Raw genomic sequence first — 19508 nt, 5'->3', positions numbered from 1 at the left:
ACCTGGCTAATTTTTACATTTTTAGTAGAGACGGGGTTTCACCACGTTGGCCAGGCTGGTCTCAAACTACTGACCTCAAGTGATCCGCCCGCCTTGACCTCCCAAAGTGCTGGGATTACAGGCGTGAGCCACTGCGCCTGTCCTATAGTTAAGGTTTTTACATTCATTTTTAGTGAATGTTATACCATAAGTACTCGTCCCCCATAATCCTTCTGCCTCTCATCTTCCCTTTTCCATTTTCCTAGTACCTCCTACTGCCTCCTCTCAACCACCCTTGCGTGTTTCTTCATCTTTCCCCGTGCTTATTAAAAAATGTCCTGTCACATACACACAGGCTTCTCTTTTTGTTATTAGACATTTAAAAAAATTAATTCTTGATCATTCAACTTGATTAGACATTACTGTACAGACATCTTTTCTCGTTTAACACCACATCATGGCTGTCTGTCCCTCTAGATCCACACACGGAGATTTAACATATGCTTAAAGTCTTCATAATAGTCTTTAAAGATTAGCCACACTGTTCCCACTTAACCCTACCTCCCAGGTAGGGTTCCCCCAGTAACACTTTCACACATAACTTATTTACTGTTCCTTTTACTTCTGGAAGATTCCGAGAGGAAAGATCGCTGGGTCAAAGGTCACGAGCGTTTTCAATTTTAATAGCTATTCCTGGATTACTTTCCCAAAGGGTTCTAACAACTCGCATTGCTCTCAACACGTGTGAGAGGGTCCTTTGCTCTGATAGGTCTTCTAAAATACTTGTTCAATCGTTACTTAGCAGGGGCTGGGAGTAACGGATTTTTTTCTTTTTCTCTTTTGAGACGGAGTCTAGCTCTGTCGCCCAGGCTGGAGTGCAGTGGCGCGATCTCGGCTCACGGATTTGTTCTTTTAAAGAACATACCCTTTTATATTTAAATGAAGGAACTCATTGATGCACCGAGGCGAAAGGAACATTTAATTAAGCCTGTCTTCCACTGCGGAGTGATCGCTTTTGTCACTTGTTCGAGGGGTGGGGGCTCCCGTCAGTTGTCCCTGTTTCTGTGAGACGTCTACCGAAGCCCTGGCTTGGCTTTAACCTGGCTTGGCTTTAACCGCTGAGCGGCTTTAACCGGCGGCGTCCAGCTGGCTCCGCCAGCGCTGCCGCCGCCCTCGAGGCTCCCTCTGACTGAAGGCGCTCGGAGCATCGCGGAATTAGGAGCTCCTGGTCCCTCAAACATCCAAAGAAGCCATTTTCAGGGCCTAGGGACTGGACCCCCGCGAGCCGGGCCGAACGCCCGAACTCACGAGCTCCCGAGCTCCCGAGCTCCCGTCGGGCGGCGGCCTCACAGCTGGGGGCCCTGAGGCGGAAGGCGCAGCCGCTCAGCTGCGGGCCGGGGGCGTGGCGAGGGCGCGGCGAGGGCGCACAGGTTCTGTTTTTCGCCGGCCCGGGGCCGCTTTCGGTTTCGTTTCCCGCCGGAGCCTCCACCCTGCGAGAGCCGCCCGCCAGCCAGCGTCCGCCGCCGTCCGCGTCGCACCATCCGCGGTCCGACGGGCGCAGGCACAGCGGCCATGGCCCAGGCCGGCGTCGTCGGTGAGGTGACCCAGGTGCTGTGCGCGGCCGGGGGCGCCCTGGAGCTGCCCGAGCTGCGGCGCCGCTTGCGGATGGGCTTGAGTGCCGACGCGCTGGAGCGGCTGCTGCGGCAGCGTGGCCGCTTCGTGGTGGCGGTGCGGGCGGGCGGCGCCGCCGCGGCCCAGGAGCGCGTGGTGCTGGCCGCGTCGCCGCTGCGCCTGTGCCGCGCGCACCAGGGCTCGAAGCCGGGCTGCGTGGGGCTCTGTGCGCAGCTGCACCTCTGCAAGTTCATGGTCTATGGCGCCTGCAAGTTTCTGAGAGCCGGGTAAGGCGCCGCGCCGGGAGCGACGGCCGGCGGAGGCCCCGCGCGCCCACAAGCACTTCCAGCCCGCTTGGGAGTCTTACTTGAAGTTTGAGCATACAATTCGGTGGCTCTGCCCTGGCCTCGCCCCGTCATACACTAAAGGGAGCGTTTATTGAGCACCTGCTGAGTACCTGGCACAGTGCGAGGGACTCGGGGTCGAGTGGGGTCCTCTAGACGCCTGGGGAGAGAGAGTGATTTACATAGAGCGCGGTAGTGCTGGGTGGGAACACCCGGGTGTGCCCGTGTGGGGTAGGGAGGTAGGGAGGCGGTGGCCTAGGGGAGCTCCACGACGCCGCGGGTCCCCCCTTGCCAGCTTTGAGAGCAGACAATGAAGGTTTTCTCTGCCCAGCAGCTGGAAGAGATCTTTAAACCCCGTTCAACCCTATTTATCTGTTTACAACCTGGAAAATGCAAGCTCCCTGCCATCGCCCACCGGTCCTGGGGCACTGGTCCCTGCCCACTCGGTACCCTTCTGTGCCTGGAACACCCCCCCCCCCCCCCCAGCCTGGGTATTTCTGGGAGCCTGAGCATGTCTGGGAGCCTTTGCTCTGCCTGGAGTGCCCTTCCTGCTCTTGGTTGGCCCTGTTTGTTAATCCTTCAGGCCTGAATCTAAAGATCACATCCCATTTGAGGGCTTTTCCTCCCTTTACTCTTGGTCACAGGGAACTGTTTATTTTCCTCATGGCACCCACTTGCCAATAGAATGGAAACTCCCTGAGGGCAGAGGCCCTAGCTGTCTCCCCAGCACTTAGCGTCCATGTTCTGTGCATAGCACGTGGTCAGTGGGATGTGTGGAAGGGATTGCTGAGGTTTATGTCTAAGAATTTGGGCCTCACCCTGAAGGTGATGGGGCGGGTAAAATGGCAGGAGAGAGCAACCATCAGGTTTGCATTTTAGGAAGTCTTAGGTAGTGGTGTTGGTGCCAGTTTAAGGGAGGATGTTGTGGGGAACCACTGGGAAGCTAGTCATGTAGGATAATTCCTTCCTCCCTCCTTTCTTGCTTGCTTCCTGGTGTGTGTGTGTGTGTGTATGTGTGTGTCTGTCTGTCTTAATAGAGTAGATATTTCTTGCTCATGTCAGGCCCAGCAGTGAGCATGGGGTGGGGGGCCTTAATCCATACAGTCATTCAGGGATCCAGCCTGACTGACCTCCGCTCTGTGCCCCTCAGCACATGGCTCTTGAGGCCAGCCTAGGTATCCAGTTCCAGGGGGCTGATGGAAAGGGGGTTGCATGGGAGGTTTTTGTGGGCCAGGTCTAGAAGTGGTGGATTTCCTTTCACCCACATCCCATTGACCGGAAGCTGTCTCGTGACCCTGTCTAGATGCAGGGTGGCTGGGAAAGGTAGTCTCTAGGAAGCAGCTGTCTGGAAGTGTCCAGATTAGAACTTTCCAAGGGCTATGTGTGAGAAATTTGAAAGAGGTGAGTTGGTGACGGTGTGGTGAGAGGATATCAGGTGACAACTCTTCAGTCTCTGTTCCTACTATGGCATGGGTGGTGTTCACTGAGAGAGCAAGAGAGCGTTTTAGTTTGGAAGCATGCCCAGGAGGCAGCTATTCAGGTCAGAAGCTTCGTAGGAAGGTCAGGGCCCCAGTGTGCTGGGCTGGTTTGGGAGATACTGGGTGGTGTGTGTTGTGGCTGCAGCCCCAGGAGTGGATTAGATCTGAGGTAGAGTCTGAGGCCCGAAAAGAGGCTGAGGGTGGAACTCTGGGGAAATCAGCCTTCAGGGATGAGGCAGTCCGGGGGAGGGCAGGGAATAGCAGCCCACGAGGAAGAAGGCACACAGCAAATAGTGGCTGGATGGAGCCACTCTTGGGGGTAACTGCTGGATCTGTTTAATGTTCATATTTGGTAAAATAAAGATGGCAGCCCTGTTCTTAAGCTAGTTACCAAAATGTGGCTTCAGGTCTGACTTGTCTCAGAAATCTGGAGTGTGATATTTATTGGCTCAGATGACCTTGAGTTTTCTTCTTTCTTCAGTTTTTTCTTTTCTTTGTGGTTTACACAGGTGAGTTTCTTGAACCTTCCATTTCTGACTCACTTTAGGGAGAGTAGGTGTGGTTGGCTGCACTTCTCTGCTTCCCCTGTGACTCTGCTTGTCTTCCTGAACCGCAGGGTCAGTTCTTTTAGAAATAGGTCATCAGTCCTGCTGCAGAGCTGGTACGGAGTCCTGGGTCCCTGGCTCTTGGTCCTCTGCTCAGGGGGTAGTGAGCCTGGTGGTCTAGGGCACAGTCCCAAGATCCAGCCCATCTTGTTTCAATCTGGGCACTGCTCCTTGCTAGCTGGTGGCTTTGGGCAAGTGACTTTACCTCCAGGTCTCAGTTCCCTCATCTGCAAAGTGGAGTTAATGATATTACTCCCCTCACAGGCTGGTTGAGGACTGAATGAGTTAACTCATAAAATATTTTGGCAATCCCCGATACTTGGCAGTTGCTCAATAAATTTTAGTAGTCGTTGTCATTGTCATCATCAGTCATCATTACACTTATTAGATATATTTGGCTGTGGCAGCACCAAATTGTTTGCCTCTCTTCTGGAATGTTCTTCCTTTCTCCTCTTGCTGTCTCCTCCTCACCCTTTAAGTATTCCACTCAGACTTTATGCCATCCAGCATGCTCCCCTGATTTCTTCACCAGTTCTCTCCCAGCCCAGACTGGCTCAGGTGCCCTTCCGCTCTGCGCTGACGGATCCTGACCACAGCTGACATTGAACTTGCCACTCCATATCGGAATCCCGTCTATGTCTGTCACCTCCACTAGATGAGGGAAAGAGAGCAGGCAAGGATGACTTCCGGGTTTTTGGTCTGTGCAGTGGGAGAGGAAAGTTGCCCTTTACTGAGCTGGGGGATTCCGTAAAAGGTGCAGGTTTGGGGTGGATCGGGGTTTGGCATTCTCCTGAGATGTGACATAGGAGGCATGGCAGTGCCAGAGTCAAACAAATGCTTTTGGCCTGACTCTTCTGGGTCCTGGTGACTCAGACAGTCATTTAAAGTTTTATCTTTGGGTTCTCAGGGCATGGTGCTAGTGTCTGGCTCACCCTGGTGCTTATCAGATGTTTGTGGATGGAAAGAATGGAGGAAGAGAGCAAAAAAAAAGAACTGGGTTCAGGGCTGTGTGTGTGTGTGTGTGTGTTTATATGCCTGCATGCATGCACGTATGTAACCTGTAATGATAAGATGCCGTGCTTGTTGAGTCAGCCTGTGGTTAACTGCTTACTGACTGACTGCTGTGCAGCAACTCCTCTTTGTCATTCTCATCAAATGCTTGCTCAGAGGTGCTGTCCTGGGCCTCAGACCTTACAAGGCCCTATCTCCTCCTTGATAAATTGTTGTTGTCGTATAGACATGCTGGTTTTTCTTTTCTCTTTTTTCTTTTCTTTCTTTTTCTTTCTTTTTTTTTTTTTTGAGACAGAGTCTCGCTCTTGTTGCCCAGGCTGGAGTGCAATGCTGTGATCTTGGCTCACCACAGCCTCCACCTCCTGGGTTCAAGCGATTCTCCTGCCTTAGCCTCCTGAGTAGCTGGGATTACAGGCATGCACCACCTCGCCCAGCTAATTTTGTATTTTTAGTAGAGACAGGGTTTCTCCATATTGGTCAGGCTGGTTGTCTTAAACTCCCGACCTCAAGTGATCCACCCACCTCAGCCTCCCAGAGCACTGGGATTACAGGCGTGAGCCATCGCGTCCAGCCTACATGCTGGTCTGGTGCTTGTAAACACTATCAGGAAGTGTTTCTGAAAAATTGTCATGAAGACTGATTTTAGCAGCTTTCAGTTTGCCAGCACTGCCGTAACAAAGTCCTAGGAGGCTTAAACAACAGCAATCGATTTTCTCACAGTTCTTGAGGCTAGAAGTCTGAGAGAAGGTGGCAGGGTTGATTTCTTCTGAGGCCCCTCTCCTTGGCTTGTAGATGGCCACCTTCTCACCATGTCCTCACATAGTCTTCCCTGTGTGTGTGTCTGTGCCCCAGTCTCTTCTTATAAGGACAGTAGTTATGTGGGATTGGGGCTAACCCTATTGACCTCTTTTTAACTTAATTACCTCTTTAAAGACCTGCTTTCCAAACAGAGCCATAGCCTGAGGTCCTGGGAGTTAGGACGCCAACATAGGAATTTTGAGGAGACTCAATTCAACATATAACACCAGCTGTCCTTCTTTGCAGGAAGAACTGTAGGAATAGTCACAGCTTGACAACCGAACATAACCTGAGTGTGCTGAGAACTCATGGCGTTGACCACCTGAGCTATAACGAGCTATGCCAACTGTTGTTTCAGAACGACCCCTGGCTTTTGCCAGAAGTGAGTGCCGGGGAAGTCTGGGTTTCACAGCTCCCTGGGGATGTTCCTGTATCTTGGGAAATGTAATGACTGTGAGTGGAATGGGTGGGCCCTTGGGGGTCTCTGGTCTGGTTCCCGCATGCAGAAATTTGGGATGTGGAGCAGAAGGAGCAGTTGATTGAAGTTCAAGGGTCAGCTTTGCCAACAACCCAGTTCCACAAACATGTGCCAGATGCCATGGATAGCTGTGTGACTAGGGCTGATTCTTTAACTTCTCTGAGCCTCTCAGTGTGCTCCATTGAGAAATGAAAGGGTGGTATTTGGCCTTCTCTAAGATGCTTTAAGCCCTCAGAGCCTCTTTGACTTTGAATTGTAGAATAGAGAACTCAGAGAAAACTGGGACCTGGGGAAGGGAGAATTGATGAGTCAGTGGGGGAAGAGTATAGGTAGATTGTAGCAGTCCTTAGGATGTAGCCATTTGATTTGCATCGTCTCATGTGAAAGGAGCAGCTATAGTCACTTTGAAGTTCTTGGATTTTCCCAGTGGAGGGGCTGCTTCTGTGCAGTCTCCTTTCCCCTTGGTTCCCATTTTAGCCAAGGGCATTTGTTAGCAGCCGTCATCTAGAGTGAGGGATGTTGTCGCTGTGTTCTGTATGGATGATGGAATCACAGCTTGGGAAGCCCCTGTCTCACCAGTGGACTGGCCACTGGGAAGGTGGTGTCGTGTGAGACCTTCCTGAACTGGTGGTTTTTTTCCTGTCTGTCAACAGATTTGCCAACATTACAACAAAGGAGATGGACCCCATGGCTCTTGTGCCTTTCAAAACCAGTGCATCAAGCTCCATATCTGCCAGTATTTTTTACAGGGGGAATGCAAGTTTGGCAAGAGCTGTAAGAGATCCCATGATTTCTCTAATTCTGAGAATCTGGAAAAATTGGAGAAGTTGGGTATGAGCTCAGACCTGGTGAGCAGGCTGCCTTCCATTTATAGAAATGCACATGACATCAAGAATAAGAGCTCTGCCCCCAGCAGAGTGCCTCCTCCTTTTGTCCCACAGGGGACTTCTGGTAAGGCTGGTGGGAAGGTAAGGCTGGTGGGGAGTGGTAAGGCTGGTGGGGAGCATGGGAGGTCCTGGACTGGGGGCTCCCGGATTCCAGCTAGCCATTACACGGATCATGTGACTTTGGGCAAGTCTGGTGCTGCTTTTAGTAAAACGGAGTTGATGATGCTTTCCTAACAAGGCAGGGGGTGCAGGGGTGAAATCATAGACATGATCAAGCAAGCCATCCTAGACAAATGTGAATTGGTATTGATGGTGAGTGAATTCTGAATGGGCCTAGTCTGCACTGAAATGGGAGACTTGGCTCCTCCCCCTGTGCAGTCACCCCTCTCTTCACGCCCACGAGAGCATGTCCGTCAGGAAGGAACCCAAAGTTAGGAATGCTGTGCTGACAGCTCTGGGGAGCGTGCCTTGTGTTGTATTCTGATTTTACAAAATGAGTGAAAGAAGCATACCTTAATTATAGCATTGGCTGTATTCCTGCCATGAATAAATAGCGTTTTTGAGTCATTGTAAATTTGTCTGCTTTGTTCCCTGCTCATCTCCAGCACCTAGACAGTGCCTGGCCCACAGTAGGTACTCTGATGTTTGTTGAATGAATGAGTGTGCTAGGATGCTTATTTTTTAAAAAACACTGTCAGGTTTAGTGACAGGCAAATTTTGAGCAGAAATTTTTATTTAATAAGCATTTCTTGAGTACCTGTTGTTGGGCAGATGAATAATGTGGTCTGTCAGGGAGATTATGATACACTGGCATCCGGTGGATTTCACAGTATCAGCTGTTGGCTGGCCGTTCTGTTATCCACTCTTTGATTCAGCACCTTTGTGTGCTTGCCACATGCTGGGCACTGTCTTGGGCGCTGGTTATTCCTTGGCGAAGCTGAGACATGCCTCCCCTCAGAGCAGAATCCAACCCGCTCAGTTAGCTGTAGTGGTGGCTACAGTTTTAACAGAGCGCTTCCTAGAATGTCCGTTGCATGCCAGGACTACCTGCAAACAAATGCACCACTCTAATTGTACTTGACTTTTATATTTAAAAGTTATCCATTGTATTTGTTTTTTCTTTACATTGTCATCAGTTATGTTTTGTTAATTTCTTTCAGTTGTAGGAAGCCTAGAAGTAGACAGGTTTTGTATTAAATAGATCTTTAAGAGTATCTTAAAGCCTTGAATACAGTTCGATTACAGCCTTGTCAGAAAGGGAGGAGGGATCCACTGCCCAGTGATACCAGCTTCAAGGGCAGTCACTATTGTGGGGAGAGAGGGAGATGACCTCCGGGGTCCCATAGACCTGGATTTCGAGTGAAGTATCTCAGGGGCTTATAAAAAGAAAAGGGAAGATGAATAACAAAATGACAGGTGACACTAAATAGGGATTGCAAATTAATTTTATGTGTTCATTTGGGGGTAGCTGGGTGAGAGTAAATGTCACAGGTAAAGACTCATTGGCATGATGCTAGTAAAGATAAACTAGAAAGGATTTATGTGCCCTTTTTATATTAAGATCCTGATAATTAACCTAAAATTTATTAAAGGGGCTTCTTTTTGAAATGTGGACGTTGTATTTATTATTCTTTTTTTGGTATTAGTACCCAGTTCTGATAGTTCATTAATGAATATTTGCTATATAGCCTCAAATCTAGTTTATGAAAAGTAGCCCTGTTTGCCCTCAGGGGTCATCAACCTTAGGCATAGAAGGAATTGTAAGATGCCTCAACATGTAAGACGGTGGTTCTCCCCTTATTACAAAAGTGTCCCAAGTCCCACCCCTGGAGGTTCTGATTGAGTCTGGGGTGAAGTCAGTCTAGGGCAGAGTCAGGCACTTGTGTTTTTAAATGGGTCTTGTAGTGAATTGGGTGGACAGTGAGAGTTGAGAAAGGAGTCCCTTCATGGAGTCCTGGATCTGGCAAGCAGCTGTGTGGCCTCAGGCTGCCAGCCTGTCACTAAAAAGTAGAGGACCCACCTGTGTAGGAGCACCTTCACCCCAAACATGATAGGGCTCTGTGAGCTTGCCTTGCCCACTTTTGTGCAGAGAGCTGAATGAATCCTCTTTAACTCTCCTTTGTACCCCTTGTCAGAAGCTGACATATCTTTGTGGTGTTTCTTTGCAGAAAGAAAAGACAGTTCAGGTTCTGTGTCCCCAAACACTCTTAGCCAGGAGGAGGGTGATCAGATCTGTCTGTACCATATCCGGAAAAGTTGTAGCTTTCAAGGTAAGTTGGAGGAGGCTCCTTCATCCCCCTTGTGGGAGGGGTAACTGCTTGTTATTCCCAGAGCTGTGCTCTGAAGTCACCCCCTACCAAACCTCTACCCCATCCAGAGAGGATCAGGGCTTGGCACTTTGGCCAAACCAATTCTGAAGGTATTTTGTTGGGGAGTTGAAGATGGTAGCAATTCTTTGAGCTTTTAGAAATTAAATGTGGATCATTTTTGGGAATATAACTGGTTCATGCACCAAATGAGTGTCAAGTATTGAGACTTGGTCAGCTTAACATGAAGTCACAGACCTGCACAGGACAGGGAACTGCTCAGCCTGGTGGGAACAAAGATAAGGGTAATGATAGGCTGAGAGCTCCCTTCGAAACTGGAAAGGACTTCACTGCGAAGAAAACACTTGTGTTAGCTCTTGGAGGATGAGTAGTTGTTTAAATTGGGGGTTTCTTCTGTATTGATCCAGTGAGCAATCCAGTGATCCCTCTTTTATCAGAAGCAGCAATTCTGGTGTGCATGTGTGTGTGTGTATTTTCACTAAACCTTTGTTTTCTTCTTAAATGCTGTCCTGGGCTTTGACTGAAGAAAGGTTTGTTCTCAAATTTGGTGACTCCCCTTGACAACCACCAAAACTTCTTGGTTCATTTTCAGTTTTTAAAAACTACCCAAGCAATTCATGAATAGTTTCACTCTGTAAAACAGTTCAGTAATACAGAGTGAAGCATGAAGTTCTCCATCATCTTTGCCCAAAGGTAAACACTTCCTGTGTGGTTGTGATATTTGTTTTACCTATTTTTAAGCAGATAGGAGCATGTGATAATGTTGTTATTCAACCTGCATCTTAACATTGTATCTTGGAGACTTTTTTCCATGCCAGTATGTGAAAGTCCACCTCATTTTAAAAACAAGTGTGTAGTATTTGATTATAATGATGTGCCATTGTGCATTCAAGTACATATATGTGAGTATTTCCATAGATAGATTCTGGGGAATGGAATGATAGGTCAAAGAATATGAGCTCTATATATACATATATATGTGTATTCTGAAAGCAATATTATTGAGCTATAGTTTACACAAGATAAAGTGTACCCATTTTAAATGTATAGTTCTGAGTTTTGGTAAGTATATATGCTCACGTAACCATCTCTACCATCAAGTTATAGAACCCCCTCCAAAAACATTGTTTTGTGCCCTTTTATAATTAATCCTCACCCCCTAGTTTGTCACCCCCAGGAAATCCCTGATCTACTTTTTGTCACTATAGATTAGATTTGCCTTTTCTAGAATTTCACATAAATGGAATCATACAGTGTATTATCTTGTGCCTCGCTTCTCTCATTAACATGTTTTTGAGATTCAGTCATGCTGGCATATCGATCATTTGTTTCTTTTTGTTGCGCAGTAGTATTCCATTGCATGATTGAGTGCAATTTGTTTATCCGTTCATATGTTGATGAACATTTGGGTTGTTGCCAGTTTTTGGCTTTTACAAATACAACTTCTATAAATATTTACATATAAGTTTTCATGTGGATATATGTTTCCATTTCTCTTGGGTAAAGACCTAGACATAGTTACTGGGTTATGTCATGTGATTGACTTTGTAAGAAACTGCCGAACTGTCTTCCAAAATAGATAATGATATTTTATGTTCCCACCAGCAACATATGAGAGTTTCAGTTATTGTATATTCTTGCTAACACTTGGCATTGTCTTCTAAATTTTAGCCATTCTAATCAGTGAGTGATGATGTTTCATGGTTTTAATTTGCATTTCCCTGATGATTAATGATGTTTAACTTTTATTTACATGTACTTTTGGGGCATTTGTATATTTTCTGTGAAGTATCTACTCAAATCTTTTGCCTATTTTTTATATAACAGCTTTACACACACAAACACACACACACACGGGGTCTTCAGAAAGTTCATGGAAAATGCATATTATGAAAAAATTAAGGATGGAGTACAAAACTTTTGCACCAAAATAAATTCATACTAACTTGTAATAACATATCTGAACAGGATCTAGTTTGAGGCACTAAGAAGGATAAGACATCAGTTTGGAAAGAGCCCCTATCAAAGCAACATCAATTTTGCTGCAGTTGAAGCAAGAACAAATATCAAATTTATGGTGACTCTTGGGTGGCAGAATGACAAAATCATTGATGCTTTGCAAAAAAGTTTATGAGGACAATGTCCCAAAGAAATCAGTTTATAAATGAGTAAGTCAGTTTAAGAAGGGATGAGAGAATGTTAAAGATGGAGCTATCCACATCAATTTGTGAGGGAAAAATTAATGTTGTTTGTTCCTTAATTGAAGACCAGTGATTAACGGCACAAATAGTAGCTGACACCAGACATCTTGATTAGTTCAGTTTATACAATATGCCAGAAAAATTAAAAATTAAATTTGAGCAAACTTTCCACTCTATGGGTGCGAAACCATTCTGCCTGGATCAGCTACAGACAAGAGCAGAACTTTTTTGAGTGGAAATTTTAAACAAGTGGGATCAAGATCCTGAAGCATTTCTTTGAAGAGTTGTAACAGGAGATTGGAACATGGCTTTACCAGTAGGATCCTGAAGACAAAGCAATGGCTCCTAAAAGGGGAAAGTGGCCCAGTCACAGCAGAAGTGGTCAGGAGCAGAAGTCACAGCAACAGTTTTCTGGGTGGCTCAAGACCTTTTGCTTGTTGGCTTTCTAGAGGGCCAGAGAGCAATACCATCTGCTTATTATGAGAGTGTTTTGAGAAAGCCAAAGCTTTAGCAGAAAAATGCCCGGAAAGCTTCACCAGAGGGTCCTTCTCCACCACCACAAAGCTCCTGCTCATTCCTCATCAGTCAAGGGCAATTTTGTAAGAGTTTCAATGGGAAATCTGTAGGCATCCACCTTATAGTCCTGATTTGACTCTTTCGGACTTCTTTTTGTTTTCTAATCTTAAAAAATCTTTAGGCCGGACATGGTGGCTCATGCCTGTAATCTCAGCACTTCAAGAGGCCGAGGCAGGTGGATCACTTGAGGTCAGGAGTTCGAGACCAGCCTGGCCAACATGGTGAAACCCCATCTCTACTAAAAATACAAAAATTAGCCGGGCGTGGTGGCACATACCTGTAATCCCAGCTACTTGGGAGGATGAGGCAGGAGAGTCACTTGAACCCGGGAGGTGGAGGTTGTAGTGAGTCGAGACCATGCCACTGCACCCTAGCCTGGGCAACAAGAGCGAAACTCTGTCTAAAAAAAAAAAAAAAATCTTTAAAGGGCACCCATTTTTGTTTTCAGTTAATAATGTAAAAAAAAGACTGGATTGACATGGTTAAATTCCTGGGACCCTCAGTTCTTTATGGGTGGACGAAATGGCTGGTATAATCTTTTACAAAAGTGTCATGAACTTGATGGAACTTATCTTGAGAAATAAAGTTTATATTTTTTATCTTTTAATTCCAGTTTCCATGAACTTTTTGAAGTCCACTTATATATGTAATATTAACACAGAATTGGGCAGCCATCATCATAGGCAATATGAAAACATTTTCAACACCCCCAAAGTAACCCCGTTTTCATTAGCAGTCAGCCACCATTTTTCCCTCCCTCCAGCTCCTGGTGACTACAGATGAAGGTTCCATCTCTATAGATTTGCTTGAGTATTTCATATAAATGGAATCATACAGTATTGGTCTTTTGTGACTGTTATACCCATTTTTTTTGGGTTGTTTGATCTCTTATTATTGAGTTGTGTTTTGTATGTGATTTATACTGAAGATATATCCTCCCAGTCTTTCATGTTTATTTCCTTTATAGTATATTTTGAAGAACAGGTATTTTAATAGTGATGTCCAGATAATATATTTTTTTCTTTTATGGTTTGTGTTTTTTGTGTCCTAAAAATATTTGCCTATTCTAAGCCTACAAAATGTTTTTCTTATGGTTTTTTCCTAGAAGTTTCAGAGGCTAGGCTTTTAGGTTGAAGTCTAGCTGTGAATGCTTCTTCTTTTAACTCTGATTGTTCTCTCCTTAGGTATCGCTGCTTCTGTGTGAGTTGCTGCCTGTCTTCGAATTATTTTCCTTCATGTGTGGAGTGATTCTTGGTTGTCTGTCACGTTGGTGCTTGAGAATCCCATATGCCTGTTGGTTGATTTCCATGGGGCTGATTTGCATTCCAGGTCCTCATTCTAGTGATGGTGGGGAAGAGGCAGAAGGTTCTGCTTGGTGAAATGGGAGGCTGGCATGCAGCCTAGGACTGGGATGGGGGCTTTGGTGGCCATCTCATTTGCTTTTCTCTCGCTGTAACCCTTATGTTCACACTTAGTTTAACTAGGAAGCGCACAGCAAGCTTCCTTCATGCAAGCAAGTTAGGGCAAGGGAGTACCTGTGCCAGGGGCTCCCGTTGTTCTCATTGGGATTGGCCTGGGTATCTTTCTTGCTCCTGGCTTCATCAGACTCTGAATCTGTGATGACCCCAGATATTTTCTGCTTCTGTGGTATGTTCTGCATATTTTGTCTGCATTTTTCTCTCTTCTTTTTATATCTATTTGATTCTCATTGCTCCATAGTTTTAGCAATTCTTGAATAATTCTGGTCTTTTGATGGTATTTTTTATTGTTTTCCAGTGCTTTTGGATTTATTCTTCTCTCTGGCCTGTTATTTCAAGGGCTATAGGGAGGAATTGCTGGGGTGGATATGGTATTTTGTCTGCCAAATTGATTTGATTTCTATGACTCACCTCCTAGAAAGCCCCTGGAATGCCAAAGTGAGGTAGGGAACTTTAGAAGTAGGGAAAAGAAGTTGAGAAAGGGGACAGGAAGACCAGGACAAGGGAAGGGACCTTATGTCTCTACTGCTGTGCTGGGACTAGGCTCTCACCAGCTGCTGTGGCTGCAGTGCCTTACGTGGTGCCTCCTGTCCTGGGCACCTTCCAGCTATGAACAGTGTGGTCTGTAGCTCAACTTTGATTCAGAACGGAAGCCTCAGGCCTGCTGTTTGATTGTAGTGCCTTCCCCTGGCCCCCATGTCCTTCCTGAGGAAGCATCAGCCTGGAGGGCCCTATGGAGTGCACCTTCCCCAGGGTGTGCCTGCTTGCAAGGAGAGCCTGTCTCAGGCTGTCCATAGTACACCTGTGCCTGGGTTTGTAGTTAAAGCATTTGAATACTGGGATGCCCCAGGGAGACCTTCTGCTCTCATCGCTGATCATTTCCTCTAGTGCCTTTCAGGGAGGGAACAGGAACTCGCTGGTCATGACCTTGGACCATATCTATTTTTATCTTCCGTGGCCCAGCCCCTTAATTATCTGTTTTATACACACCTGGTTGAGAGAGTCCAAGAGGTTCTCTGACCTAGTGAGATGTCCATGTTCAAACTGGACAAGTTAGTCCCTGGTGTGGCTGTGTCCAGCCTTGTTGAACTCAGAGGAGTTTCCTTGCTTGGGTGTCCCCACCCTGTTCCCTCTGTCCTCTCAGCCTGGCACTCTCTTCTGCCCTGTCTGCTCAGCCCAGTACCTGGTCTGTGACAAGCCCAGGCACCCTCCCACCCTCCTCCGTGGTACTTCCCCCACTATGGTGCTTTTGCAGAGCCTGGGAAAGAAGTGGCATTGAGATGTGCCTGAAAGAATGCACATGATTTTAGAAAATTTTAATTTTTTTCAAGTATCAAATTAGCTAGTTTCATTATTATTTTGAAATACGAATTAAAAATGTACAAAGGACACTCAGTAAGAAATAAGTCCCCCTCACACCAGTTTTCTCCAGAACTCAAGTTCCCTCCAAGAAACAGCTGTAATTATCCATTCCTTGAATATCCTCCCATCGAGACTTTATACATGTACAAGAGTATGTGTCTGTTCAGTTTCCTTCTTACACATGCACGCTATCATGGCTTTCTACCTTTTTCACTTAATTAGATGTGTAATTTTTGGAATGTATTATATCTTCTTGTGGTTCAAAGTTCAAAACATGCCAAAATGACAGAAGTCTTTGCTCATAACTTTGTCTCCAGCTACCAAGTTCCCTCTGCAAGAAATAATTTGTGCATATGTGTGTGTTTAGTCAGAATATCCCTAATCTTATTTTTTTTCTATTTTTTACCCAAATAGAGGCATTCTGTACCTTGTTCTCTATCTTTCTGCCTTAGAGCAGATATCTTGGAGGTAGCCAGCTGCATGTCACAGTGCAAAGAGCATCTCATTCTTTTTCTCTCCTTTCTCCCTGTCCTCTCCTGACACTCCTCTGTGTGGATGTAGCCGAACCTCACATAGGCTGTTGACAGGTAGGGAGAGGGTGTGGGTGGCGTTCCAGGTGGTGGCAGGCACCAGCAAAGGCAGGGCAGGCAGCGTGTGCTTGGAGTGATGAGAGAAGTGAGTATCTGGCTGCCCAAGAGGAACATGGGGTTGGTGAGGGGAGTAGCTCACTGGAACCCATAGGTCTGGGCCATTGTGTGGATGTTGGTGGGAGTGTGTCAAGGAAGGAGTGAGCATGTTGTTAGCCAGAAGAAGCAAGGAGCCTGTAACCATGCTGCTGACCTCCCTTCAGTTGCATGTATTGGGTTGGGTTGGATTTCTGGTAGAGATGAATCTGGCTCCATCTTTGCTGTGAAATCTGCCCATCCACCTGCCACGTGGAGAGTGATATTGAGGAGTCAGACTGCCCCCTGCAGTGATGAGACCTTTGACCTTCTCATGATCAGCTTCTTACTCTCATTAAATAAAATTCATAGGCCGGGCGCGGTGGCTCAAGCCTGTAATCCCAGCACTTTGGGAGGCCGAGACGGGCGGATCACGAGGTCAGGAGATCGAGACCATCCTGGCTAACACGGTGAAACCCCGTCTCTACTAAAAAATACAAAAAAACTAGCCGGGCGAGGTGACAGGCGCCTGTAGTCCCAGCTACTTGGGAGGCTGAGGCAGGAGAATGGCATAAACCCGGGAGGCGGAGCTTGCAGTGAGCTGAGATCTGGCCACTGCACTCCAGCCCGGGCGACAGAGCCAGACTCCGTCTCAAAAAAATAAATAAATAAAAATAAAATTCATAGATGATATAAACCATCAACATACATATTTCTAAAAAATTGCTAGGTGTGGCGGCTCACGCTTGTAATCCCAACACTTAGGGAGGCCAAGATGGGTGGATCACTTGAGGCCAGAAGTTCGAGACTAGCCTGGCCAACATGGTGAAACCTTGTCTCTACAAAAAATACAAAAATTAGCTGTGTGGTGGTGCACACCTGTAATCCCAGTTACTCAGGAGGCTGAGATGGGAGGATCACCTGAGCCTGGGAGGTTGAGGCTGCAGCGAGCCGTGATTGTGCTACTGCACCCCAGCCTGGGTGACAGAGTGAGACCCTGTCTCAAAAAAAAAAGAATAAAAATATAGTAAGGTCCTGTTAAAAAGTGAGGCATAAAGAAGGAAGATGTACGTCTTAGTTCATTTTCTGTTGCTTATAACAGAATAGCTGAAACTGGATAATTTATGAAGAAAAGGAATTTATGTCTTACCTTTATGGAGGCTGAGAAATCCAGGGTCAAGGGCCTGTATCTGAGGAGTGCCTTCTTGCTGGTGGGGACTGCAGAGTCCTGAGGTGCTGCAGGGCATCACATGGCAAGGGGGCTGACCATGCTAGCTCAGGTCTCGCTTCCTCTTATAAAGCCAGCAGTTCAACGCTCATGATAACCCATACACCCATTAATCCATTCATCTATGACCCAGTCACCTCTTAAAGGCCTTACTGCTCAATACTATCACATTGGCGATTAAGTTGTAACGTGAGTTTTAGAAGGGACATTTAAATCGTAGTAATGTATATAATAAAATACAAAAAGTGTTTCCATATCTAAATGCTCAGGCATGCCTGCACTGAAAAAACAGACTCCACCACACATTTTCAGAATGTTCCCAGGTCAGCGGGCAGCACCACACCTGTTGACAACCACAAGGCTAGGGCATGCTGCGTATCGCCAAGCTATCTTACTCCTTTATGTTTTTATTTCAGATAAGTGCCATAGAGTTCATTTCCATTTGCCGTATCGATGGCAATTCTTGGATAGAGGCAAATGGAAGGATTTGGACAAAATGGAACTTATCGAAGAGGCATATTGCGATCCCAAAATAGAAAGGTAGGAAATATGTCTCTTATCTCTGTTTTGTGCCTGGGCTTCTGTGTGCGGTGAAGGAAGTTTAGCTTAACACAGCAGTGTTTAGTTTTGATAACCCTTGCGCACATGTGTGGCTGTCAAACACACTCTCTCCCTCTCTCTGAGCAGCCTAGTCTGGAGGTAGAAGCTGGGCTGGAATTGGAAGTCAGCGTTCGTACTGGCAGTTTAGTGGCTTTGTTCTCCCACCTCCCTCTCCTTTCAGACAGGAGCAATGGGGAAAGGAGAAGATGCTACCAAGACCAAGTATTAAGTTCTCAATTATTTGGTGCTGGGATTGATCCTGTACATCTATACTCATTATTACAGAAAAGCGAGAGGTGATTATTTCTGTTTGTGAAATTTTAGCCTTTGGCCTATACAGCCATACCGCTGAACTGCTGTTTATGGTTTAATCTTTAACTTTTTTTTCCCAAGCATGTCCTAGTATTTTCCCTCAGTCAATTCAGAGTAAACAGGGAATTCCTGGATAGGCTTCTTTTCAAATACTTAACATATTCTGCATTGAACTCGCTGAAATATGTTGCCAAAAAGAGAATTTGAGCCTACTTTTTGAGTGTATAAAATAAATTTCCACTTAGAGTGCAATTATGTGCAAATTGCTATTGGTAAAGTATGTGAAACCAATTACTCCTGTTAGGAGGATTAAACGGCTTACATACCACCGCAGTCTTTCTTTTTGAGGCAAAACTTACACACAGCGAAGAGCCCAGATTTTAAGCATACAGTTCATTGAGTTTTGACAAATGCATACGCTTGTGTAGCCAGCATTCTGATTGAGATACGGATCGTTTTCCTCACCCCATCTCCTTCTAGTCAGTGCCCACTCCCATCATTCACCACTGTTCTGACCTCCGTCACCATAGATCTCTGTCTTGCCTGTTCTTGAACCTCATATAAATAGAACCGCACGGTATGTACTGTTGTGTCTGGCCTCTTTCACTCAAATTCTCTACCCTCCAAATGAGCAGACTGCAAGGTCAGACACTTCCTGGCAGAGGAAGCACAAATGGCCAATTACATGTGGATCTGGATTTATTTCTGCCACTCATTATAATTGTCACTGTGACCTGCTTTTTGTATATTTCTTTTCACTTTCTGATCTTCTCTTAGATTTGTTTTCCTCATTTGGTTTTCTACCTTTACTAGTTTGGACGTTATAGACTGAATTTTTATTTTTTCAGTGGCTGCCCTGGAAATCTAAACAGACTCTTTATCTTAACAGACTTTTAGCTGAGCTTAAGCCAGTCAGTGCCTTTTATCATTCTGTCAAACAATGAAAGAACCTTGGAATGAAATTCTGACTAGTTTCATTCAAACTTATTTACTAATTATGTAAATTTGGCCAGATTACTTAATCTCATTTTACCTCAGTTTTACTACATGTTAAGTAGACAAAATAATAGTTTCTACATCATAAGGTTATTTTGAGAATTAAATGAGTTAATATACATAAAACACTCAGAACAGTGTCAGGCACATAAGCTGTGGGTCGAGCACAGCAGCTCACACCTGTTATCCCAGTGCTTTGGGAGGCTGAAGTGGGAGGATTGCTAGAGGCTAGGAATATACGACTAGATTGGGCAACATAAAGAGACCCTGTCTCTACAAAATTTTTTTTAAAAAATTGACTGAGCCTGGTGGCGCATGCCTGTAGTCCCAGCTACTCAGGAAGCTGCAGAGGGAGCACCATTTGAGCCCAGGAGTTTGAGGCTGCAGTGAGCTATGATTGTGTCATGACACTCCAGTCTGGGTGACAGAGCTAGATCTTGTCTCTATTTAAAGAAAAAAAAAAATGCACTGTATGTGTTACTGCTATAATATTTTTAATCCCAGAGGTTAGAAATTCGTATTGTTTTAGGCAATCAGTATTTGTTTAAGTTTACACAATTATCATTTTGTTTCTT

At 45.8% G+C, this 19508-nt stretch overlaps 1 protein-coding gene across 1 annotated transcript in view; it reads left to right on the top strand.

The window, feature by feature from the left end:
• The first annotated feature begins 1200 nt into the window (after positions 1-1200).
• PARP12 (poly(ADP-ribose) polymerase family member 12) overlaps positions 1201-19508 on the top strand; it is a 39644-nt gene continuing 21336 nt past the window's right edge. Inside the window, exons 1-5 of the mRNA XM_007983137.3 lie at positions 1201-1877; positions 6073-6208; positions 6958-7255; positions 9360-9461; positions 17442-17565. Coding sequence (XP_007981328.2) covers positions 1552-1877; positions 6073-6208; positions 6958-7255; positions 9360-9461; positions 17442-17565 — 986 coding nt within the window. The 5' untranslated portion in view covers positions 1201-1551. The remainder of the gene's footprint in view (positions 1878-6072; positions 6209-6957; positions 7256-9359; positions 9462-17441; positions 17566-19508) is intronic.

Source organism: Chlorocebus sabaeus, chromosome 21 (genome assembly GCF_047675955.1).
Source record: "Chlorocebus sabaeus isolate Y175 chromosome 21, mChlSab1.0.hap1, whole genome shotgun sequence".
Lineage (NCBI taxonomy): Eukaryota > Metazoa > Chordata > Mammalia > Primates > Cercopithecidae > Chlorocebus > Chlorocebus sabaeus.
The sequence above is the reverse complement of the archived record's forward strand: the minus strand, read 5'-3'. Positions and strand labels throughout refer to the sequence as shown.